General features: G+C 42.6%; 1 protein-coding gene across 1 annotated transcript; it reads right to left on the bottom strand.

Annotated features, from left to right (window-relative positions):
- Positions 1 to 745: 745 nt before the first annotated feature.
- LOC121545977 (tyrosine-protein phosphatase non-receptor type 11) lies at positions 746 to 27,649 on the bottom strand (the record flags this gene model as incomplete). The annotated part of the gene is made up of 11 exons (XM_041856937.2): positions 746 to 3,021; positions 12,002 to 12,129; positions 12,347 to 12,450; positions 13,074 to 13,225; positions 13,637 to 13,704; positions 14,219 to 14,373; positions 21,931 to 22,062; positions 23,846 to 24,001; positions 26,409 to 26,488; positions 26,581 to 26,677; positions 27,593 to 27,649. Coding segments are annotated over 10 exons (1,092 nt in total), but the record flags the coding sequence as incomplete, so codon positions are not given.
- Between the last annotated feature and the right edge of the window lie 5 nt (positions 27,650 to 27,654).

Raw genomic sequence — 27,654 nt, 5'->3', positions numbered from 1 at the left:
GGATCATTTCACTTCAGAATAGCATACCACTTCATTTCAAAATACCTAAAGCTACCAGTGATTTCAGAATATACAGTGAGTATATGGGACAGTGACACATTTATTGTTGTTTTGGCTCTGTACTCCAGCACTTTGGATTTGAAATGATACAATGACTATGAGGTAAAAGTGCAGACTGTCAGCTTTAATTTGAGGGTATTTTCATCCATACCGGGTGAACCGTTTAGAAATTACAGCACATTTTGTACATAGTCCCCCCATTTTAGGGGACCAAAAGTATTGGGCCAAATTCACTTATATATGTATTACAATTGTCAAAAGTTTACTATTTGGTCCCATATTCCTAGCACACAATGATTACATGAAGCTTGTGACTCTACAAACTTGTTGGATGCATTTGCTGATTGTTTTGGCGGTTTCAGATTATTTTGTGCCTAATTGAAATGAATGGTAAATAATGTATTGTGTCATTTTGGAGTCACTTTTATTGTAAATAAGAATATAATATGTTTCTAAACACTCCTACATTAATGTAGATGCTACCATGATTATGGATAGTCCAGAATGAATTCTGAATAATGAGTGAGTAAGTTACAGACGCACAAATATCATACCCCCAAGACATGCTAACCTCTCACCATGACAATAACAGGGGAGGTTAGCATTCTGGGGGGGATTATGATATTTGTGTGTCTGTAACTTTCTCATTCATCATTATTAACGATTCATTCAGGACTATCCGTAATCATGGTAAGAAGTGCTGGAGTACAGAGCCAAAACAACATCAAATGTGTCACTGTCCCAATACTTTTGGAGCTCAATGTAGCATGAATATAATATCAACAACCAAATTGCAACGAATGACGTATCCTATTAGGACTGATTTAGCTGTGCTTTCTGAAATACTGAAACTTCAGCTAAAAAGGAAATAATGAACATTCCTTTTTTCAGCATTACTGAAAGTTACTGAGTTGGTGTCAGGCCGAGCAGGGGACGATGTAGCAAATGTGTCCCTCAGATGTGCTGCCAAGCCCTAATTAAAAAGACCTGAACACCATGTACAAGTACAGCCCTACACACACAGTTAGTGAGTGCATCATATATTTTTTTCACACTGGCCCCCCGTGGGAAACGAACCCAGAACCCTGGCGTTGCAAGCGCCATGCTCTACCAACTGGGCTACAGGTGTGAACATCTTCAACATTAGATTTTTATGCAAAATGATAAGAATAGTTAGAAAGAAGCCACTGCCCATTATGTACATGTATATTTAAAAATATATTACAGAAGGCTCTTTGCTGTGCGGCGTCTCCCTCCTTATGACATCATCGCTGACGTCGGTTTTCACTCCCACCATCGTCAAGCCTGGATTATAGCCATCTTGTAGATTGCTTTTTGGAGACTATTCTTTAATCTTGGGCTATAGGCCATCTGGCCCAGCAATGTTTGGCTAAAGACTTCAGCGATGGCAGCCCACATCAGTGAGCCTGGCTAGCATTCTGACTTCTCTCCTATCCTGTCCCATCTTCTGCTATCCTCTCCTCTCTCTCGCTTGGCAGATGTTTAACCCTGTTCGTTATGCCATTAGATTAGGATGAAAACCTTTGCAGACTTTCGCTGAGGCCAACGTTGACCTCAAACTATGTTCATTTCCCGCATATAAACCAGGATCTGCAGAGCAAGTGCAGGGCAGAAAATCTTGCTTTTTTGACGATTCATAACAATGGAATTGGATCTTTCTTCCTTCGGAGGCAATACCGCACTGCTTTTTCATTTTCCCCAATAAACAAAAACATAAAAAAACATGTCCTGTGCATTACAAAATCACACCAATAATAACAATAAAATAAACAACAATCAAATGAAAGGACACAGATTCAAACTAAATTGCTTGAGTAAGTCCGAAGAGGAGCTTGTTATCTTTGATTGAATAGGCTCTCAGCAACTGTAATGGTAGAATCACTACAGTAGATGAGCATGCACGTCTTCTATTGGCACAAGAGACCATCGGTGGAACAGGTGGGATAAACAAGTACTTCTCAAACTATATTGAAGAAATACTTCCCTGTACAAAAATGGAAAATGTCCACTTTTCCACCCCAACTCTGAAATCAGCTCCCAACTGACAAAGGGCCATTGCGAACACCCTGACTTTCCTCTTGACTTTCAAAATGAAGGGTTTTCATAAAGGTATGGGTGAGGGTTGAGTAAGGAGTTAGCTTGTCCGTGCCAGTGCCTCACGTGGTACAAATCGCTCAACACTGCAGTAATGACTGCTGCTAGCAAGAATAGAACATTGCTAAAGTCTTTGGTTCTATTTGATGAGAGCCAGCAGAGAGAGAGAGAGAGAGAGAGAGAGAGAGAGAGAGAGAGAGAGAGAGAGAGAATTCTGAGAGTGAGAAGAGAAATGGCTTAGCTTCATCCTTTCTTGTCCCATCCACCCCACGACGGAACACGACGGAGCAAAGCATCACTTAAAAATGTATATCGCACAAGAGTACACAATTGTTTGTTTCTTTTGTCAATTTAGTTAGAGTCAACAGAAATAAGCAAAGGACATTTGTTGGGTTGGTGGGATGGTTGATGGATGGGTGGGTTGGGTGGTGGGATGGTTGATGGATGGGTGGGTTGGGTTGGGGTGGTGGGATGGTTGATGGATGGGTGGGTTGGGTGGTGTGGAACAACTGTGGGAGGAGGAAGGGGGGTTACAGACACGTCTGTTGACAAGGCACTGTCAGTAAACAGTAGAGCCTGTAGAAGAGACATGAAGTCATGCAGAGGTCATAGAGAGAGAGAGGGGTGGGGGTGGAAATAGAAGGACAAGAGCCCTGCGCTACACCCCTCTCTCCGTGGAAGGGGAAGGCTCCAGACAGCCAGCAGGGCAGCAGAAGGGGGGAGACTAGGAGGGGTCAGCACCTCCACCTTCACCCCAGGTAGGGTCCACCGCCAGGGGGTTCGGGGGCCAGAGCTCCACAGGCCCCCCATTAATCAGGCACTGGCGAAGCGGCACCTCTGCTGAAACTGAAGCACACACAATGTTACACCGTGTTAGACATACACCGGAACCACTCCTAATAGAAATGCACACATAAACACAGTAGTGAGCACGACAACTAAATTAATCCCATAATCACTACTCCTTCAGAGTAATGACGCCGGAGGGGATGGCTGCCGTTTTACGGGCTCCTAACCAATTGTGCTATTTTGTGTGTTTTTTCGCATTGTTTATAACTTATTTTGTACATAATGTTGCTGCTACCGTCTCTTATGACCAAAAATAGCTTCTGGAAATCAGAACAGCAATTACTCACATCGAACTAGACAAAGTATTTTCTTTAATGAGTCTGATGCGAAGGATATACTGTTGCTCCTGGACCAGGCCCAAATCCCCGTCATTCGCATGAAGCAAAGACAGAGTTACAGGGGGCACAGATCCGGGTGCCTTGTGAGAATTTGTCGGCGAGTGGGTAACCCGCCTCTCCCATCCGTTCTATTGGCCAACATGCAATCACTGTAGAATAAACTGGATGAGCTCCGTTCAAGACCATCCTACTGACGGGACATAACATTTTTTAATACTTATGTTTCACCGAGTCGTGGCTGAACGACGACACGGATAATATACAGTCGGCTGGGTTTTCCGTGCATCGGCAGGACAGAGCAGCTACGTCCGGTAAGACGAGGGGTGGTGGTGTGTGTCTATTTGTCAATAACAACTGGTGCACAATGTCTAATATTAAGGAAGTCTCGAGGTATTGCTCGCCTGAGGTAGAGTACCTCCTGATAAGCTGTACACCACACTATCTACCAAGAGAGTTTTCATCTATATTTTTTTGGTAGGAATCTATTTACCACCACAAACCGATGCTGGCACTAAGACCGCACTCAACGAGCTGTATAAGGCCATAAGCAAACAAGAAAATGCTCATCCAGAAGCGGCGCTACTAGTGGCCTCATTTCTACCAGCATGTCACATGTGCAACCAGAGGAAAATAACCTCTAGACCACCTTTACTCCACACATAGAGACACGTACAAAGCTCTCCCTCGACCTCCATTTGGCAAATCTGACCATAATTCTATCCTCCTGATTCCTACATTGTAGAATAATAGTGAAGACATCAAAACTATGAAATAACACATATGGAATCATGTAGTAACCAAAAAAGTGTTAAAGAAATCAAAATATGTTTTATATTTGAGATTCTTCAAATAGCCACCCTTTGCCTTGATGACAGCTTTGCACACTCTTGGCATTCTCTCAACCAGCTTCACCTGGAATGCTTTTCCAACAGCCTTGAAGGAGTTCCCACATATGCTGAGCACTTGTTGGCTGCTTTTCCTTCACTCTGCAGTCCGACTCATCACAAACCATCTCAATTGGGTTGAGGTCGGGGGACTGTGGAGGCCAGGTCATCTGATGCAGCAATCAATCACTCTCCTTCTTGGTAAAATAGCCCTTACACAGCCTGGAGGTGTGTTGGGTCATTGTCCTGTGAAAAACAAATGATAGTCCCAATAAGCCCAAACCAGATGGGATGGCGTATCACTGTAGAATGCTGTGGTAGCCATGCTGGTTAAGTGTGCCTTGAATTCTAAATAAATCACAGACAGTGTCATCAGCAAAGCACCTCCACACCATAACACCTCCTCCTCCATGCTGGGAAATACACATGCGGAGATCCTCCGTTCACCCACACCGCGTCTGACAAAGACACGGCGGTTGGAACCAAAAATCTCAAATTTGGACAAATGTCCACCGGTCTGATGTCCATTGCTCGTGTTTCTTGGCCCAAGCAGGTCTTTTCTTCTTATTCGTGTCCTTTAGTAGTGGTTTCTTTGCAGCAATTCGACCATGAAGGCCTGGAACGAACTGCAAAAATCTGGAGACAGTTATCTCCCTCACTAACTTTAAGCATCAGTTGTCAGAGCAGCTTACCGATCACTGCACCTGTACACAGCCCATCTGTAATTAGCCCACCCAACTACCTCATCCCCATATTGTTATTTACATTGTTATTTATTTTGCTCATTTGCACCCCAGTATCTCTATTTGCACATCATCTTCTGCACATCTATCACACTGTTAATACTAAATTGTAATTATTTTTGCACTATGGTCTATTTATTGCCTTACCTCCATAACTTACCACATTTGCACACACTGTATATAGATTTTCTGTTGTGTTATTGACTGTACGTTTTGTTTATCCCATATGTAACTCTGTGTTGTTGTTGTTTTTATCGCACTGCATTGCTTTATCTTGGCCAGGTCGCAGTTGTAAATGAGAACTTGTTCTCAACTGGCTTACCTGGTTAAATAATGGTGAAATATTTCTTTTTTTACAAAATTTCACACAGTCTCCTCTGAACAGTTGATGTTGAGATGCGTCTGTTACTTGAACTCTGTGAAGCATTTATTTGCGCTGCAATTTCTGAGGCTAGTAACTCTAATGAACTTATCCTCTGCATCAGAGGTAACTCTGGGTCTTCTATTCCTGTGGCGGTCCTCATGAGAGCCAGTTTCATTATAGCGCTTGATGGTTTTTGCGACTGCACTTGAAGAACCCTTTCAAAATTCTTTAAATTTTCCGTATTGACTGACCTTCATGTCTTAAAGTAATGATGGACTGTTGTTTCTCTTTGCTTATTTGAGCTGTTCTTGCCATAATATCGACTTGGTCTTTTACCAAATAGGGCTTTCTTCTGTATACCCCCCCTACCTTGTCACAACACAACTGATTGGCTCAAACGCATTAAGAAGGAAAGAAATTCCACAAATTAAATTTTAAGAAGGCACACCTGTTTATTGAAATGCATTCCAGGTGACTACCTCATGAAGCTGGTTGAGAGAATGCCAAGAGTGTGCAAAGCTGTCATCAAGGCAAAGGGTGGCTATTTGAAGAACCACACATATAAAATATATTTTGATTTGTTTAACACTTTTTTGGTTACTACATGATTCCATATGTGTTATTTAATAGTTTTGATGTCTTCACTATTATTCTACAACGTACAAATTGTAAAAATAAAGAAAAACCCTTGAGTAGGTGTGTCCAAACTTGTGTACATATCCCAACCAGAAGCCATGGATTACAGGCAACATCCGCACCGAGCTAAAGGAAAAGGAAAGGGGGATACCTAGTCAGTTGTACAACTGAATGCATTCAACTGAAATGTGTCTATCACATTTAACCCAACCCCTCTGAATCAGAGAGGTGCAGAGGGCTGCCTTAATCGACATCCACGTCTTCGGTGCCAGGGGAACAGTGGGTTAACTGCCTTGCTCAGGGGCAGAACAACATATTTTTACCTTGTCAGCTCAGGCGAAAGGCTAGAGCTGCCGCTTTCAAGGAGCGGGACACTAATCCGGATGCTTAAAAAAAATCCCACTATGCCCTCTGACAAACCATCAAACAGGCAAAGCGACAATACAGGACTAAGATTGAATCCTACTACATTGGCTTTGACACTCGTCGGATGTGGCAGGGCTTGCAAACTATTACGGACTACAAAGGGAAACTCAGCCGCGAGCTGCCCAGTGACTCGAGACTACCAGACGGGCTAAATGGCTTTTATTCTCGCTTCGAGGCAAGCAACACTAAAGCATGTATGAGCGCACCAGCTTATCCGGACGACTGTGTGATCACGCTCTCCGTAGCCGATGTGAGCAAGACCTTTAAACAGGTCAACATTCACAAGGCCGCGGGGCCAGATGGATTACTAGGATGTGTACTCAGAGCATGCACGGACCAACTGGAAAGTGTCTTCACTGACATTTTCAACCTCTCCCTGACCGTGTCTGTAATACCTACATGTTTCAAGCAGACCACCATAGTCCCTGTGCCCAAGAAAGCGAAGGTAACCTGCCTAAATGACTACCTCCCTGTAGCACTCACATCGGTAGCCATGATGTGCTTTGAAAGGCTGGTCATGGCTCACAACAGCACCATCATCCCGGAAACCCTAGACCCACTCCAATTCACATACCACCCCAACAGATCCACAGATGACGCAATCTCTATTGCACTCCACACTGCCTTTTCCCACCTGGACAAAAGGAACCCCTATATGAGAATGCTGTTCATTGACTAAAGCTCAGCGTTCAACACCATTATGCCCACAAAGCTCATCACTAAGCTAAGGACCCTGGGACTAAACATCTCCCTCTGCAACTGGATCCAGGACTTCCTGACGGGCCGCCCCCAAGTGGTAAGGGTAGGTAACAACACATCTGCCACGCTGATCCTCAACACGGGGGCCCCTCAGGGGTGCGTGCTTAGTCCCCTCCTGTACTCCCTGTTCACCCACGACTGCATGGCCAAGCACGACTACAACACCATTATTAAGTTTGCTGACGACACAACAGTGGTAGGCCTGATCACCGACAATGATGAGACAGCCTATAGGGAGGAGGTCAGAGACCTGGCAGTGTGGTGCCAGGACAACAACCTCTCCCTCAACGTGATCAAGCAAAGGAGCTGATCGTGGACTACAGGAAAAGGAGGGCCGAACACACCCCCATTCACATCAATGGGGCTGTATTGGAGCGGGTCGAGAGTTTCAAGTTCCTTGGTGTCCACATCACCAACAAACTATCATGGTCCAAACACACAAAGACATTCGTGAAGAGGGCACGACAACGCCTTTTCCCCCTCAGGAGACTGAAAAGATTTGGCATGGGTCCCCAGATCCTCAAAATGTTATACAGCTGCACCATCGAGAGCATCCTGACCGGTTGCATCACCGCCTGGTATGGCATCTGCTCGGCATCGGACCGTAAGGCTCTACAGAGGGTAGTGCGTACGGCCCAGTACATCACTGGGGCCAAGCTTCCTGCCACCCAGGACATATATATACACCCAAGTCATAGACTGTTCTCTCTGCTACCGCACGGCAAGCTGTACCGGAGTGCCAAGTTTAGGTCCAAAAGGCTCCTTAACAGCTTCTACCCCAAGCCATAAGACTGCTGAACAATTAATCAAATGGCCACCCGGACTGTGGTATAGTGTTGTGTGACAAAACTGCACATTTTAGAGTGGCCTTTTATTGTCCCCGGCACAGGGTGCATCTGTGTAATGGTCATGCTATTTAATCAGCTTCTTGATATGCCACACTTGTCAGATGGATGAATTATTTTGGCAAAGGAGAAATGCTCACTAACCGGGATGTAAACAAATTTGGGCAGAAAATTTGAGAGAAAAAAGTTTTTTGTTCATTTGAAAATTTCTGGGATCTTTGATTTCAGCTCATGAAACATGGGACCAACACTTTACATGTGTTTTTTTTTTTTACTGCCATTCCGATTCAAAAACCAACTGGTTGAACCAACTTGCAAGTAGCCTACCAATAAGCACGTTATTTTTCTATGTATTAAGGTAAGCAACGTTGATTATTTAATTCAAATATATGAAGTCATATGTTAAACTATAGGCTAGATAAATAAAGTTAAAACCTTATTAGAATTTGAGCATATTTGTAATCTAGCTAGCTATCTAGCTAACTTAGCTAGCGAAACAGAAAAAGTTCGGTTACTTTAATTTGCCACTTTAAAAGCTAGCCAGCTAACTTTTTCAAATAAATTTAATTTTTTATTATGGGATATGTCAAATAGAGCTACAGACCCAGACTGACATTGGCAATTAGCTAATTGTTTATTTTATTTTAGTATTTCAGTGCAGAGTCAATTTAGGGAACTAGCCTATGTCTCATGAAGCCATTTGAAGACTGTTGCTGACTGAGAGGAGGTATGTATACATTATTTATAATCAATTATGTTTAATAAGTCTTGGTGATTCAATAGCCTAGTTAATCATTACATGACTTTTAACACACTATTTATGTTTTTCTCAGTCTGGCAGTAACCCAGAACTATCAGAGGCAGAGGATCTCTCTTTCGGCTGCGGCTGACAACAACAGCATGCAAGTTGTTCTTCTACATCATAATAATGATATGTCTGTATAGCGTTTTCTCTTCATTTTGCCAGATTAACTCTAGCTTATTTCTGAATATTAACTCCTTTTTTCTTCTTCTCTGGAAACAGTCAAGTAGGTAGCCCAGTGGCTAAGGAGTTGGACCTGTGGTGGAAAGGTGACCGGTTAGAATCATGGGCCGGGCGCCGGAAAGAAAACGAGCAGAATTAATCTGACAACTGGAGTGTTGCTGGGTTCACATTCTCAAAACATTCCCCTACCGTTGGGCCCTTGAGCAAGGCCCTTAACGCCACAACATGCTCTCCATCCAGGGGCGCTGTATGTAGCATGAACCTCTGCTCGTCTCAACTGTATGTGTGAGGTCTACTGTTTGGGGGGGTTGAAAACAGAGCAGATGACACATTTTTGCTGTTCACTGTAATTAATGGACAAAGTATTGTACTGTGTTGTAAAGAAGTCAGGCAAAGTTGACTTGGGCCATCATTCAAACAAAGAGATGCCTTACTTGCCACCAGTGCATATTTTCAAACTATGTTTGCATATATTGACAATAAATGTAAAAAATTATGCTGGTATTCTTTTGTCCATTATTTAGTTGTTTATTAAATTATATTCTTAGCTCAAAATATTACTAGTAGTAGCCATAATTCATAAATGGCACCATGCAGGGTTCTATATGGAACCATTTTGGTTCATTGAAGAAGAGCCTCTAGGGTTCTGATCAAAGAACCCTATAAAAGGGTTAAACAGTATATATAACTTTTAGGGGTTCCATATACAGTACCAGTCAAAAGTTTGGACACACCTACTCATTCAAGGGTTTCTCTTATTTTTTTACTATTTTCTACATTGTAGAATAATAGTGAAGACATCAAAACTATGAAATAACACATAGCAGTAGTAGTAGTAACCAAAATGTGTTAAACAAATCAAAATATATTTTAGATTTTAGATTCTTCAAAGTAGCCACCCTTTGCCTTGATGACAGCTTTGAACACTCTTGGCATTCTCTCAACCAGCTTCATGAGGTTGTCACCTGGAATACATTTCAATTAACAGGTGTGCCTTGTAAAAAGTTAATTTGTGGAATTTATTTCCTTCTTAATGCATTTGAGCCAAATCAGTTGTGTTGTGACAAGGTAGGGGAGGTATACAGAATATAGCCCTATTTGGTAAAAGACCAAGTCCATATTATGGCAAGAACAGCTCAAATAAGCAAAGAGAAACGACAGTCCATCATTACATTAAGACATGAAGGTCAGTCAATACGGAACACTTCAAGAACTTTGAAAGTTTCTTCAACTGCAGTCGCAAAACCTATCAAGCGCTATGATGAAACTGGCTCTCATGAGGACCGCCACAGGAAAGGAAGACCCAGAGTTACCTCTGCTGCAGAGCATAGGTTCATTAGAGTTAACTGCACCTCAGATTGCAGCCCAAATAAATGCTTCACAGAGTTCAAGTAACAGACACATCTCAACATCAACTGTTCAGAGGAGACTGTGTGCATCAGGCCTTCATGGTCGAATTGCTGCAAAGAAACCACTACTAAAGATCACCAATAACAAGAAGAGACTTGCTTGGGCCAAGAAACACGAGCAATGGACATTAGACCGGTGGAAATCTGTCCTTTGGTCTGATGAGTCCAAATCTGAGATTTTTGGTTCCAACCGCCGTGTCTTTGTGAGACACAGAGTAGGTGAACGGATGATCTCCGCATGTGTGGTTCCCACCGTGAAGCATGGAGGAGGAGGTGTGATGTTGTGGGTGTGCTTTGCTGGTGACACTGTCTGTGATTTATTTAGAATTCAAGGCACACTTAACCAGCATGGCTACCACAGCATTCTGCAGTCATACGCCATCCCATCTGGTTTGCGCTTAGTGGGACTATTATTTGTTTTCAACAGGACAATGACCCAAAACACACCTCCAGGCTGTGTAAGGGCTATTTGACCAATGAGAGTGATAGAGTGCGGCATCAGATGACCAGGCCTCCACAATCAGCCGACCTCAACCCAATTGAGAAGAGTGAAGGAAAAGCAGCCAACAAGTGTAGCAGGCCGCGACCGGGAGACCCATGGGGCGGCGCACAATTGGCCCAGCGTCGTCCAGGGTAGGGGAGGGAATGGCCGGCAGGGATGTAGCTCAGTTGGTAGAGCATGGCATTTGCAACGCCAGGGTTGTGGGTTCGATTCTAGTATGAAAAAAAAATATATGTATGCACTAACTAATTGTAAGTCGCTCTGGATAAGAGCGTCTGCTAAATGACTAAAATGTAAATGTAAAATGTAAGTGCTCAGCATATTTGGGAACTCCTTCAAGACTGTTGGAAAAGCATTCCTCATTAAGCTGATTGAAAGAATGCCAAGAGTGTGCAAAGCTGTCATCAAGGCAAAGGGTGGCTACTTTGAAGAATCTAAAATATAAAATATATTTTGATTTGTTAAACACTTTTTTGGTTACTACATGACTTCATATGTTACTTCATAGTTTTGATGTCTTCACTATTATTCTACAATGTAGAAAATAGTAAAAATAAAGAAAAACCCTTGAATGAGTAGGTGAGTCCAAACTTTTGACTGTTACTGTACGAAGCAAACAATATAACTATTTTTGTTTATATGATCAACCTTTTTTTCTAAGAGTGTACTGTAACCATTTTTTTCAGTTGTAGAGGGGTAAATCTGATTGAAATGTTGAGTTTAACTATCCTGTTAAACTTCTATAACTCCCTGACCTCCACATCATCTGTAAGTTGTATTTTATGTTATGTAAGCCGACAATAAAATGCTTTCTTATCTATCTTATCTTAAATGCTTCTTCGCCAATAATTTATTTTGGTGCTCGTTGGCTGGTTATTATCACATTTTATCAATCAAATAGAGCAATCTAAGAGTATATGGAGCAGTTGCTCAATAAAAAGTGATAAATGATTTATTTTAGAAAATAACAATAACACTACTTAAATCCTGCCGGTATGATGCTTCATAACTTGTTATAAGCACGTATGAGCCTTTATAATGTAATATAACTAATAACTAAACGAGCCACAGTAATAGAGTACTCACAGAGAGGTTGAGAGAGGCAGAGGTCCGTGGCTGGACTTTACTTCCTGGTGTTACTGCTGCTCCCAAAGGTCTTTGGGTTCTTGATGTTTAAGTTCTCATACACGCCAGACGGGTTGTCGTTCGTCACCCTGCATCACACAAACACACACGCACACACGCACACACACGCACACACAGACAAAACATGGTGAGCTGAAATTCAATTTCATGTTCATTCAGACAATGTTCATTGGATGTGGATGGAATTATATGATACAGATGTCAACGATAGTGTGCATTTAGAGAGAGTAAAGTAGCATTTGTCTGTGGACTATGAGCAGTGTGTGTATTTGCAGGGCTACTCACACAGAGGAGGAGCGTGACACACATGTCATGTTGGGTTTTGACCGGGCATTGGTCATCTGGGGGTATTTGATATTGGAGTACTCCCTCTCCTTCGTTTTGTTCCTCTGCAAAGTGGCCACAAGAAACCATGTTTTCATAACATGAAAAATAAGTTCGTTCATTATTTTTATTTTATTTTTTTTTTGGTCATTTAGCAGACGCTCTTATCCAGAGCGACGTACAGGAGCAATTAGGGTTAAGTGCCTTGCTCAAGGGCACATCAACAGATTTTTCACCTAGTCGGCTCGGGGATTAGAACCAGCAACCTTTCGATTACTGGCACAACGCTCTTAACCACTAAGCTACCTGCCGCCCATTGAGACAGGGTAGCATAACGCGCACCTGGCCAACATGTTTTGCTGGTTGACACCCAGAAATGTAATCCCTGTAACTCGGGTTCAACTTGATTGTTCCTTTTTATAATAGCTTGATTCAATGTTTGGGGCTCCAACTGTAAGGCAATACCTAGGCTCCAGACAGTCCTTTTAGAGAATATGTACTGCAATACTGCTGTTGGTACAATAGTTACTAGTACCTTTAGTAATAACTACTACTGTTCCTTGCTAATATACAGTAACTGTGACTAAAAGGGACACATTTACTGCTAGAATACTACTACTGCCACAGTAGTGACAATATTACAGAACTACTTCCACTACTCCTATACTACTGAGTGTTTGGTAGGTACCTGCTCCTCCTCCAGTCTCTTCTGTGCCGTGTCAATGTACTGCTGGACGGCCATGTAGATGAACTTATACTGGGCCTCCGTCTGCACCATGCCTGACCGCTGCTGACGGACCCTCTGGATGGTCTTAGGGATGTCGATATCACAGTCTAATCCTGAAAACAACACACACACACACACACACACACACACAGGCACAAAGGTCAAAGGGCAGCATATTTAGCACAGTTACACAGATTTCTCCCAAATACTAATCTCTACTACATGCAGATCCTTCCAAAAAAACAGGATCTCACAGCCGTAACGTTTGGATAGGAAACAATCTCAGAGCTGTAACATTTGGATATGACTGATATCAGAGCTGTAAGGTTTGGACTGGACTGATGTCAGAGCCGTTACATTGGGATAGGACTGATGTCAGAGCCGTAACGTTTGCCTAGAACTGATGTCAGAGCCGTAACGTTTGGCCAGGACTGATGTCAGAGACATTACGTTTGGATAGAAATGACTTTATAGCGGTAACGTTTGGTTAGGACTGGTAACCATAATGTTTGACATTCTCTTACCTTGTCTGTTGATGATGTCAATGAGAATGTCAATGACAATTATGGTGCCTGTTCTCCCGATTCCTGCACTGGGGGGGGTCAAAGGAGACAATAGCACTATATTACTACAATTAGGTGGCACTTTCATAACAGACATAGACCCAAACTACCATTCCGCTAAAGTTACAAGCAGAATTTTGGGCATACTCTATGACCATTGGCTCCTGAGTATTCCTGCACTACTAATATGTTACACTTACAAATATGAACAAATCTATATGATACAGTTGAGCTTTATACTAAAATGTGAAAATACATCCTACCTTTTGGTCTGTTAAATGTATAGTATAACACTGATTAATGGTGTACTCTTGATGTATACAGTCCTAGACTAATAGACCCGTAATGATATATTTATGTTTATATATTTATCTTTCCATATCACATGACGGTGTTCTCCCAAACATAACCAATAAGGACGGTCATCACAAACAGAGAGGCATTTAGGCCCTTTAATGACCTCCTTTATGTCAGTAGGGCTTGGAGAGGTGTTGTGTCTGATACGTGCCATCTGTCACAATGTGTGCCCTCTGTCTGTTTTACCTGCAGTGGACCACAATGGGCCCGGTGTCTGGAATTGCGCTCTGCGTGCGGTTCACCTGCTCCAGGAAGCTGAGCACGCCCCCAGGCTCGTTGGGCACTCCATGGTCAGGCCAGCTCAGGTATTGGTAGTGCCAGATATACCTCACCAGCTCCCTCTACAGATGGAGATAGGTAGCACTACAGTTTACATGCCTATTTCAGCAGGCGTTCACCTGGGGGGGAATTCAGACCATAGTTATGCACGCGTAAATGGAACTACATTCTCTTTTTATGCACTTTTCTCTCTACACGTATTCTGACCTTGAACTTCGGGAAGCGCATGTGCCAGCCAGCTACACTACCGGTCAAAAGTTTTAGAACACCTACTCATTCAAGGGTTTTTCATTATTTTTACTATTTTCTACATTGTAGAATAATAGTGGAGACATCAAAACAATGAAATAACACATATGGAATCATGTAGTAACCCAAAAAGTGTTAAACAAATCAAAATATATTTTATATTTCAAATAGCCACCCTTTGCTTTGATGACAGCTTTGCACACTCTTGGCATTCTCTCAACCAGCTTCATGAGGTAGTCACCTGGAATGCATTTCAATTAACAGGTGTGCCTTCTTAAAAATGAATTTGTGGAATTTCTTTCCTTCTTAATGCGTTTGAGCCAATCAGTTGTGTTGTGACAAGGTAGGGGGGTATAGAGAAGATAGCCCTATTTGGTAAAAGACCAAGTCCATATTAGTATCCTGTAGCTCAGTTGGTAGAGCATGGTGCTTGCAACACCAGGGTTGTGGGTTCGTTTCCCACGGGGGGCCAGTATGAAAATGTATGCACTCACTAACTGTAAGTCGCTCTGGATAAGAGTGTCTGCTAAATGACAAAAACATTTTAAAATATTATGGCAAGAACAGCTCAAATAAGCAAAGATATGTGTTATTTCATCGTTTTGATGTCTTCACTATTATTCTACAATGTAGAAAATAGTAATAAAGAAAAACCCTTGAATGAGTAGGTGTTCTAAAACATTTGACCAGTAGTGTATACGTTTGGGATGGAGATCACAGAAATGGAGGTGTGGCAGAGGTGTGTCTACAGATACGCGAATTCTGACCTTGATTTAAGTTCCGGATAATTCCAGCACCTTTACGCGTGAGGAACACATTAATAATGTTGCGCAACCTATCGGTTGCAAGTGGGAAAACACCTCTCATGATTTTCTCCGATAAGAATGACACCATTATCCATGCACTATAATTTATAATTTGATAAGAGCTATTACAGGTAAATTATTAGGTGTAATCAGTTTGGAGAAGGGGATGATAAACACAAATACTGAGAAAGCATAGCGATTGCTTTAGATTACTTTTCCTTATGATCACTTGAGACTAATGTGAAACCAGTCATGTGGAAGCAAGCTGAAAATGATATCATTATGATAGGTATTTTGGCTATAAATAGCTGTGCTGTAATTCTGAATTATAATTGTATGGCCTCATAATTTGTGGGAATGGAATTTGGAGACCCAAGCTAAATATGCCACTGTTCCCTATATGGAAAGCCTTGCGCAAAGACAGTATCGCCGGACCGACCGAGTTGATTTGTGCACTATACTGTAATTAATGGTTAAATTATACACCAAGACTTTTCTCAATTAGTATCATGTTTAATATTAGCCACTATCAGTAGCCACTCTCAGTAATACCCACACACATTTTTAACTGTCACTTCAGTGTTAGTTTCCTTCAAATTGTAGGAAGGGCGGACTGGGACCATAAATCGGCTCTGGCATTTCTAACACACAGGCTCCCGAGTGGCGCAGCGGTCTAAGGCACTGCATCTCAGTGCTTGAGGCGTCACTACAGACCCCCTAGTTCGATTCCAGGCTGTATCACAACCGGCCGTGATTGGGAGTCCCATAGGGCAGCGTACAGTTGGCCGGTGTAGGCTGTCATTGTAAATAAGAATTTGTTCTTAACTGACTTGCCTAGTTAAATAAAAATTCCCTTGAGGGCCACACAACAGCCCATTTTATTCCTTGACGACACCATTATCAGCCAGAATATTATCATTTTGCACAAAAAAACAAATTGGAGATTTTTGGTTCCAACCGCTGTGTCTTTGAGAGACACGGTGTTGGTGAACGGATGATCTCCGCATGTGTATTTCCCACCGTAAAGCAGGGAGGAGGTGTTATGGTGTGGGGGTGCTTTGCTGGTGACACTGTCTGTGATTTATTTAGAATTCAAGCACACTTAGCCAGCATGGCTACCACAGCATTCTGAAGCGATACGCCGTCCCATCTGGTTTGGGCTTAGTGGGACTGTCATTTGTTTTTCAACAGGACAATGACCCAACACACCTCCAGGCTGTGTAAGTGCTATCTTACCAAGAAGGAGAGTGATGGAGTGCTGCATCAGATGACCTGGCCTCCACAATCACCTGACCTCAACCCAATTGTGATGAGTTGGACCACAGAGTGAAGGAAAAGCAGCCAACAAATGCTCAACATACAGTGGGGGGTAAAAAGTATTTAGTCAGCCACCAATTGTGCAAGTTCTCCCACTTAAAAAGATGAGAGAGGCCTGTAATTTTCATCATAGGTACACGTCAACGATGACAGACAAAATGAGATTTTTTTTCTCCAGAATATCACATTGTAGGATTGTTAATGAATTTATTTGCAAATTATGGTGGAAAATAAGTATTTGGTCAATGACAAAAGTTTCTCAATACTTTGTTATATACCCTTTGTTGGCAATGACACAGGTCAAATGTTTTCTGTAAGTCTTCACAAGGTTTTCACACACTGTTGCTGGTATTTTGGCCCATTCCTCCATGCAGATCTCCTCTAGAGCAGTGATGTTTTGGGGCTGTCGCTGGGCAACACGGACTTTCAACTCCCTCCAAAGATGTTCTATGGGGTTGAGATCTGGAGACTGGGTAGGCCACTCCAGGACCTTGAAATGCTTCTTACGAAGCCACTCCTTCGTTGCCCGGGCGGTGTGTTTAGGATCATTGTCATGCTGAAAGACCCAGCCACGTTTCATCTTCAATGCCCTTACTGATGGAAGGAAGTTTTTCACTCAAAATCTCATGATACACGGCCCCATTCATTCTTTCCTTTACACGGATCAGTCGTCCTGGTCCCTTTGCAGAAAAACAGCCCCAAAGCATGATGTTTCCACCCCCATGCTTCACAGTAGGTATGGTGTTCTTTGGATGCAACTCAGCATTCTTTGTACCAAAAAGTTATATTTTGGTTTCATCTGACCATATGACATTCTCCCAATCCTCTTCTGGATCATCCAAATGCACTCTAGCAAACTTCAGACGGGCCTGGACATGTACTGGCTTAAGCAGGAGGACACGTCTGGCACTGCAGGATTTGAGTCCCTGGCGGCATAGTGTGTTACTGATGGTAGGCTTTGTTACTTTGGTCCCAGCTCTCTGCAGGTCATTCACTAGGTCCCCCCGTGTGGTTCTGGGATTTTTGCTCACCGTTCTTGTGATCATTTTGACCCCACGGGGTGAGATCTTGCGTGGAGCCCCAGATCGAGGGAGATTATCAGTGGTCTTGTATGTCTTCCATTTCCTAATAATTGCTCCCACAGTTGATTTTTTCAAACCAAGCTGCTTACCTATTGCAGATTCAGTCTTCCCAGTCTGGTGCAGATCTACAATTTTGTTTCTGGTGTCCTTTGACAGCTCTTTGGTCTTGGCCATAGTGGAGTTTGGAGTGTGACTGTTTGAGGTTGTGGACAGGTGTCTTTTATACTGATAACAAGTTCAAATAGGTGCCATTAATACAGGTAACGAGTGGAGGACAGAGGAGCCTCTTAAAGAAGAAGTTACAGGTCTGTGAGAGCCAGAAATCTTGCTTGTTTGTAGGTGACCAAATACTTATTTTCCACCATAATTTGCAAATAAATTCATTAAAAATCCTACAATGTGATTTTCTGGAGAAAAAAAATCTCAATTTGTCTGTCATAGTTGACATGTACCTATGATGAAGATTACAGGCCTCTCTCATATTTTTAAGTGGGAGAACTTGCACAATTGGTGGCTGACTAAATAATTTTTTTCCCCACTGTATTGTATTAACTCAGTCGGGGTCTCAACTTACTGTTGAGAATTAGAATAGTAGAATACACAAGCTTTTCTCTTGTTATGTCAGTCTCTGACAGTCACTCACCCATATCCGCTAAACATTTTTAGATTGGTAAATTAGTCTAGCTAGCTATCTAAACTTGTAGTCAACATGGTTGAATTACCGACCGGGTGGCCCCCATTTATTTTGTTATTCTCAATCACCTCAGATATCATTTAAGAAACAGCAAACATTTCTCTCTACCCTATGGTAAAATGTGTAGAATTGCAGGAAATTAGTTGTAAAACTGCACTTTTTCTCTCTGCCCCATTGCAAAATGTGCAAAATTGCAGCAAACTTGCTTTAAAACTGCAACATTTTCTCTACACCACATGACAAAGTGTATAATTGCAGGAAATTAACTTTTTTATTATTATTATTCTCTCCGCTGTCAATAAGGGGGCCGCTAAAATGTTTTGCTCGCAACATTTTGCTTAGGACCCCCATAAGGCATGTGTTGCTATGTATGTTGGTACACAGACCCACAATGCCACAGCAGCCCATCATGATGAGTTCAGATTTGTTGTGGCATCCCCTCCCCATCAAAGTTGCCCATCCCTGTTTTAGAAAAACTAACTGAACAAAAACTCCCTGGTCAAATACGCAGGCTGCCCATTGGGTGCTTTTTCTGGGGTTGAATTCAATGTATTCAGTGTACGCAAGGGCGCCACACCAGCAAACCTGGTTACGCACCTCTATAAGGTAAGTCTCAATACCAACTACTGAGAAGTGCGTAGGAAAAGCCATACATTTCCTATGTCGGAATCGGGGCCTTATGACACTATGCAGTAAAAAGGTTCTTACTTAATAGGGAACTGCACCTGCTGATTTGGCCTCGGTTTTTGGCTTGCTCCTCAAGAAATGCTGGCGGCCATGACAGAAGCCAAACGTGAGTTGGCTTGGGGGTGTGGTTTGATGTGTGTGTTTCTTGAGTGTGTCCTTGCCACCACCATGACACACCCATTTGTCAGAACCTTGCCCGCAGCCGTTTCCCCCCACTCAATCACAACAAACAAACCTCCGGCAGGTTGAGTTCAATAACTACAGGCAGATGTATGGGGAGATGCCGGCGGAAACTTTGAATAGGTCAGTAGCCTACAGAGTAATATGAGAAGAATGCAATTGTTGACTTTCTGTAGATATTCTAAACTAAGTGTTTTGCTAACTTTCAAATGTAGTAACAGGTCCATGTAGAATAAACAACCCTTTACATAATACCATAGAAGCAGTGTTCTGCTAATACAGTATAACAATTTGCACCTTTCACTTTTTATTGTCATTCCCAGCCAATACAGATACTGTGCCTATCGGCATTTTGTCTGGTGGTAATGGGGCTACCTTGGCAAACATGTCAGAGTACCTCCCTGTGTGGTGTCCCGTATACAACAGGAGTTCATTGATCCTGGTGCAGAATACATTGGGTTTCTCCCTCCCCATATTGACTGATACCATTCAACCCAATAAAAATAAAAAAAACAATACAAGTAAAAGTTGTGTCTAGTAAAAAATGTATGCAGAGTGCCAGGTCCCATTTAGAGACATCAGTATCAGTCTGGACTTCATCACATCATCTTGCAAGTCTCCATGTGCTGGCTCCATACATATTTCTGTGAACACATACACACATAGTCACTGTTCTATTACCAAGGCAGTTAGGATAGGTGATATATGACAAACACACATACTATTTCGAAGTTTGAACAGGTCAGACTAAACCTACCTAATTCTGGTCTCCCCATCGACGACCATTGGCGAGCAGGCAAGATGTGAGGCAGGAGGTAAGGTCTTTGCCAGCGCCCCATTGATGGGCATAGCAGCGTCGATCAGCTCCTGTCCCCTCATCAAAGATACTGGTCGGTCACACACAAACACACAGAGCACTGATTAGATTATCAATGGTGGTTATGATTAGCATGGTAGAACCAATCTGATCGCTGCATTCACCTTTTTATTTCACTTCAGATATCATGATATGTGAAGTGAAATAGAATGGTAAACGCAGGAATCAGGCTGGTTCCACCAGGCTAGGTTATGAAGGTGAATTGGGACAAAACTCGAAACTGTTTCAACTAACCTTATTCATGTGTCCGCCCTATTCCATTTATAGGAATGCTCACAGCGAGGGCACGTCTGCATGATGCTGAGGGTCCCCTTGCTGGTCTTCTCTATGTTGCATGTTCGGCGCAAACTGGAAATCGCTCAAACAACTGCAGCAGGCAATCCTCATAAACAATGTACTTACTCATCTTATGAGGTGGTGTTGACTGGGAGGGCCTGTGACAGGGTGATACAATAGACAGCCAAGCGATAAATTGCATTTTGTTATAAAGAAAGGACAACGCTTTTTGATAATGCACTTCACAACCAAAATGACTCTACTACTTGTATCTGCTTGGCTGGGTAATTAACCTACTAGTTGATCGAACTGGGTATTTTTTTATACAACTTTTCACATAACACGTTGATGAAGCCATCTGTGTCATCAGGGAAGTAACTTGGGTCAATCTAGTTCTAGGTCGTCGCTAGTTACCACAGCCACAAAGTCAAACCCCGCCCATTTCTACAATTTCTCTTAACCTAATCACACTGCTAACCTTATGCCTAACCTTAAATTAACACCAAAAAGCTAATTATTTGAATCAGCTGTGTAGTGCTATGGCAAAAACCAAAAAGTGCCCCCATTGGGGTCCCGAGGACCGAGTTTGGGAAACCCTGCCCTAGACAATACAGAATACACTTGTATATGCTACGAACTGAATTATAAATCTGACTTGTAGGCTAACATTAGCTAGCTAGCTATCTATGTAACTTTAGCTAGCATGTAGCTAGCTAGCCTTCCTCGCTAGCATTATCAAAATATAACGTTACATAACCAGCAGTATTTAGACAATACACAATATACTTGTATGAGCTACGACCTAAGTTGTAATGAGGTAATTAACTAGCTAGTTATCTAGCTAGCTACTCTAACGTTAGCTAAAACTTTAGCTAGCCTGCCTCGCTATATCACAAGATAGATACCAAGCTACATAACAAGCAATAACGTTATCTAATGCCATTAGCTAAGTTATACCAGAGAGGTCATTATTTTCCAGTATCTCTGGTTATACTTACAACCACCGGTCGTTGCACACCAAGCTAACGTTACTTGTGCAGACTCCAACCACCTATTCCGCATACTAGGGTCCTTCAGCAGGGCACGCAAACCATAGCATACTTTGGCTGTGGAGGCATGGTCAATCCATATGTGTCTTTTCAGTCAGCCGTCCTTTGAACGCGTTGGGAGATGAAACACGGCAGCCCCATTCAATTAAGGGAAGCGAAATGGGTGGAGGGGCGATTTGCACGTTGAACTTGGCAAAATAGTGCATTACTCAAATCTTACGGTGGTCACTCAGAAATGGCCTGTGGTACCTGTTAATTATACATTAATTTATCCAACCAGAAATCAACCCCCCATCACAAGTGGACTTAGTTAAGGTGAAAGACAATGTGCCATACCAAACTAGACCAATTTTATAAAGAACCTATTTGGATTTATGTGGTCACTACAGGGGGCTGTCTTACCCTGTCCAAACGCGTCACCTCCAGTTCCCTCAGGATGTAGTCCTGAGCCGGATGCTCCTCCACGTTCTTCACACTCACTTTCCCAAACTCCTTAGTGGCGTTGAGGTCGGGCCAGTAACGCACACACTTGTTCTGAAGAGGGAAAAGTGGAGCATTAGATAATCTAGAAGGCCACGCTTTCTTCACAAGCAGCTTTACAAGCAGCTTAGCTGTCATACTATCCTGCTCATCCAGGAGACTGGCTGACAACCAGCTGTTTTGGATGGGAGGGGGGGAGTTAGCCAAACAATGTATTGCTAGCCTCCTGAAGTTCAGTTCTGATAAGTATCTATCCGTCCCTACATGCAACCCATCCACTGATGTACTTCTAAACAGAGATGGTGTCAGCGTGAGACCTTCATCCATAGAAATTGTATTACATTGACTTGATAGGAATGCCTATCCCCTTCCTCTCCCCTCTTTTATAAAACAATTCTGAATGCCTAACGTTTTAATTTATTTGTGAAAAGAGCAAACTGGGATCCCCACCATGGGGGAATGTACAGTCGCAGTCAAAAGTTTTGAGAATGACACAAGTATTTGGTCTTCACAAAGTTGGCTGCTTCAGTGTTATGAGATATTTTTGTCAGATGTTACTATGGTATACTGAAGTATAATTACAAGCATTCATAAGTGTCAAAGGCTTTTATTGACAATTACATTAAGTTTATGCAAAGAGTCAATATTTGCAGTGTTGACCCTTCTTTTTCAAGACTTCTGCAATCCGCCCTGGCATGCTGTCAATTAACTTCTGGGCCACATCCTGACTGATGGCAGCCCATTCTTGCATAATCAATGCTTGGAGTTTGTCAGAATTTGTGGGTTTTTGTTTGTCCACCCGCCTCTTGAGGATCGACCACAAGTTCTCAATGGGATTAAGGTCTGGGGAGTTTCCTGGCCATGGACCCAAAATGTCGATGTTTTGTTCCCCGAGCCACTTAGTTATCACTTTTGCCTTATGGAAAGTTGCTCCATCATGCTGGAAAAGGCATTGGTCGTCACTAAACTGTTCTTGGATGGTTGGGAGAAGTTGCTCTCGGAGGATGTGTTGGTACCATTCTTTATTCATGGCTGTGTTCTTAGGCAAATATGTGAGTGAGCCCACTCCCTTGGCTGAGAAGCAACCTCACACATGAATGGTGTCAGGATGCTTTACTGTTGGCATGACACAGGACTGAGGTAGCGCTCACCTTGTCTTCTCCAGACTAGGTGTTTTCCGGATGCCCCAAACAATCTGAAAGGGGATTCATCAGAGAAAATGACTTTACCCCAGTCCTCAGCAGTCCAATCCCTGTACCTTTTGCAGAATATCAGTTCTTGATGATCCGATAAATGGTTGATTTAGGTGCAATCTTACTAGCAGCAATATCCTTGCCTATGAAGCCCTTTTTGTGTAAAGCAATGATGACGGCACGTGTTTCCTTGCAGGTAACCATGGTTAACAGAGGAAGAACAATGATTTCAAGCACCACCCTCTTTTTAAAGCTTCCAGTCTGTTATTCTAACTCAATCAGCATGACAGAGTGATCTCCAGCCTTGTTCTCATCAACACTCTCGCCTGTGTTAACGAGATAATCACTGACATGATGGCAGCTGGTCCTTTTGTGGCAGGGCTGAAATGCAGTGGAAATGTTTTAAGTTCATTTTCATGACAAAGAGGGACTTTGCAATTAATTGCAATTCATCTGATCACTCTTCATGACATTCTGGAGTATATGCAAATTGCCATCATCAAAACTGAGGCAGCAGACTTTGTGAAAATTAGTATTTGTGTCATTCTCAAAACTTTTGACCACGACTGTATGTGGTTCCATAGATGATACCGTTATCGCCCGACCAGATTTTGGACCCAGTAATTATACTTCTATGCCCTCACCCGTCCTCTCTCCATCTCCTTGGTGGTCATGACAATGACGTGTGTTTTTTCCTGGTAGACCATCTTCCAGAAGTCGACCACGGTGTTCTGAAGGCAGCCCTGGGTGGCGATGAACACCTTGCCCTCCTCCACGTGGCGGCCCTCTTCATGCATACTCTGGACGAGAGAAACATACAGTACTTCATTAATTTCATGTCTTCATTCGTGGGGAACATATGAACATTGGTAGCCTGGTGGTGGTTCAGTCTGTTTGTGCTTTAGCCAATTCCTCACTGTGTTAGTTCATTTTCATGCCAAACATAGAAGAGTTGGCTATGACAGCACATAGGCTACAGTATGGGAAAAGGACAAAACTTTGGGGCCGACTGTGACAATATGTATGGGTCCATCAGTAGAGACATTGTGAGGAACTTCCAGAGTTTCCAGTGCTCAGATCTGTTTCATATTACGCACATTAGAATATGGCCATATTGCTGTAATATTTACAGTGCCTTCAGAAAGTAGTCATACCACTTGACTTATTCCACATTTTGTTGTGTTACAGCCTGAATTCAAAATGATTTTTTTCTCTCACCCATCTATACACAATACCCCATAATGACAAAGTGGAAATTTGTTGTTTGACATTTTTGAATTTATTGACAACATTATGTATTCACACCCCTTTGCTATGCCACTCCAAATTGAGCTCAGGTGCATCTAATTTCATTTGATCATCCTTGAGATGTCGCTACAACTTGATTGGAGTCCACCTGTGGCCAATTCAATTGTTTGGACAGGATTTAGAAAGAAACACACTTCTCTATATAAGGTCCCACAGTTGACAGTGCAAGTCAGATCAGAAATTATAAGTCCAAAGAACTGTCCGTAGAGCACTGATATAGAATTGTGTTGAGGCATATATCTGGGGAAGGGTATAAAACAATTTCTAGTGTGTTGAAAGTTTCCAAGAGCACAGTGGTCTCCATCATTGGGAAATGGAAAACATTTGGAACTACCCAGACTCTGCCTAGAGCTGGCCGTCTGACCAAACGGAGCAACAGGGCAAGAAGGTCCTTGGTCACGAGGTGACCATGAACCACATGACCACTCTGACAGAACTACAGAGTTCTTTGGCTGAACATATAACTTATCTGGGAGAACCTGCCAGACGGACAAAAGTCTCTACAGCACTTCACCAATCTGGGCTATATTGGACAGTGGCCAGACGGAAGCCACTCCTGAGAAAAAGGCACATGACAGCATGCCTGGAGTTTTCAAAAAGGCATGTGAAAGACTGAGAGCATAAGGCAAAATATTCTGTGGTCTGATGAGACAAAAATTGAACTCTTTGGCCTGAATGCAAAGCGCTATGTCTGGAGAAAACCAGGCATAGCGCATCACCCGTCTAACACCATCCCTACCGTGAAGTATGGTGGTGGCTAGCGTCATGCTATGGGTATGCTTTTAAGCAGCAGGGACTGGGAGACTGGTAAGGATAGAGGGAACAACGAATAGAGCCAAATACAGACAAATCCTTGATGAGAACCTGCTTCAGAGTGCAAACGACCTTAGAATGGGGCGAAGATTTACGTTACAACAGAACAATGACCCCCCCCAAGCATATAGCCAAAGCAACGCTGGAATGGCTTCAGAACAAGAATGTGAAAGTCCTTGAGTGGCCCAGCTAAAGCCCAGACTTGAATCCCATTGAAAATCTGTGGAAATACTTAAAGATTGCTGTTCGCCGCTCCCCATCTAACTTAACAGAGCTTGAGAAAATCTGTAAGGAAGAATGGAAGTAAATCCCCAAATCCAGATGTGCAAAGCTGATACAGACATACCCAAGACGACTCAAAGCTGTAATCGCCACCAAAGGTGTTCTACAAAGTATTGACTCAGAGGTGCAAATACTTATGTAAATTAGATATTTCTGTATTTCATTTTCAATACATTTGAAGACATTTATAAAAACCTGTTTTCACTTTGTCATTATGGTGTATTGTGGGTGAGAAAATAAATCAATTTTGTCATTCAGGCTGTAACACAACAAAATGTGGAATATGTCAAGGGGTATGAATACTTTCTGAAGGCACTAAGTGTAAGGGGCAAATCAAATTCAAGCCAAATGTTCACTTTTCTGTTTCCATCTACTCGGGCCGGCACCCGTGTCTCACTGGGCCATGGCTCCGGCGGAACTGCTCTCGCTTGGGGTCAATGCCAAGCCACTGGTACATTTCAGCTTTCATTTACATAACAATGGCTAACTGTCAACTTTAACACCTTCTCACAAAGCAACTCGTTTGATTATGCAGAGGTTGTTGATTCTGCTCTTCACAAGTCCTCACTGTCAGCCCTAGCTGACAATTTCCCTAGTATAACATAAGGGTGTATACACTAGTGTAACACTGGTGTTATAGTCAAAAAGCAGCATTAGTCATGCTTTGATGTCAATGGGAGATTAAGGGAAACATTTACTTAAGTGGAAGTTAGGATTCGCCCCTAAGTGCAATTATTCCACTCAGCTATGAAGTGCATAACTCAATTCTTGGTTCTTCATCTCCAGGCTGTTTCCAGAACTCACTCTGATGTAGTTGGCGTTGATGTAGTTGGAGCCAGGCACGTCTGTATCTGCTTCCCTGATCTCCACCCGTGTGGTGTCAACTGGAACACAGATAGACAGGGATTAGGGTCTTTGGTCACACACGCACAGGGAGGTTTTGTAGACAGGAGGTACAGGTCGATATCTCACTCACAAGGGAGGATGTTCTTGTATCTGTTTTTACTCTTGTTCTCTGCTCTCTGCCCTTCTTTCCTAGGGTAGAGGAGCTTACACTCCTGCTGCTGTAGCACCTGGAAGAAGAGAGAAGAAAGAAGAGAAGAGAACAAGGTGAGAGAAAGAAGACATACAAAAAAGTCAGACAGAGGCAGTATCTGAAATGGCATTCCCCAATGGCAATCTAGTGCAATACTTTTGACCAAAGCCTAGGAAGTCATTTTGGAGTGAAGAATCTGAGCCACAGAAAAAGCACGAGTTAACTATTACACTAAGGACATCAGTCTGACATGTAATGTAAATATAATTAGATCATAATAATTTGAGTTTGGCTTAGGCCTGCTTTGGGTATGTTTGGTCACATATACAGTAGGGGTCACTATGGATTGGATGTACATCAGATCATGAATCTTATTATGTAAACTCATGCTAGACAACTTTTTGTATAGTCATGCCTGAACACACCTGGCCCTATGCAGTGTGTACCCATCCACTGCCCCTAGGGGAGGCTGAGGGTAAAATCAAGAGGTTATAATGAGACAAATCCCTTAGACCCAGGTTGTATCCCAAATGGCACCATATTTCCTATATAATAATAATATAATATAATATGCCATTTAGCAGACGGTTTTATCCAAAGCGACTTACAGTCATGTGTGCATACATTTTTACGTATGGGTGGTCCCGGGGATCGAACCCACTACCCTGGCGTTACAAGCACCATGCTCTACCAATTGAGCTACAGAGGACCACACTATATAGTGCACAACCTTTGATCAGGGCCCATAACCAGACTATGACAGGAACCAGTGGTGTCCATCTTAGAGTTAACAATAATGTGCTGTGTGTTGTCCTTCAGGAAATGCCTCATGAACATACTGGATTTACATTCTCTTAATCTTGACTTCCATGTTTTGGAATATGAGATGATATGTGTAATCCACAGTCATTTAAACACACTGGCGGTGATGACGATACCACCGCTCTCGTACCTCAAACTCTTCCCAGAATCCCTGTTTGGGCTTCTCTGAGTTGTCGGCCACTTTGTTTAGTT

Source organism: Coregonus clupeaformis, chromosome 30 (assembly GCF_020615455.1).
Source record: "Coregonus clupeaformis isolate EN_2021a chromosome 30, ASM2061545v1, whole genome shotgun sequence".
Classification (NCBI taxonomy): Eukaryota; Metazoa; Chordata; class Actinopteri; order Salmoniformes; family Salmonidae; genus Coregonus; species Coregonus clupeaformis.
Note: the sequence above shows the minus strand (reverse complement) of the source record. Positions and strands in the feature narration are given on the sequence as shown.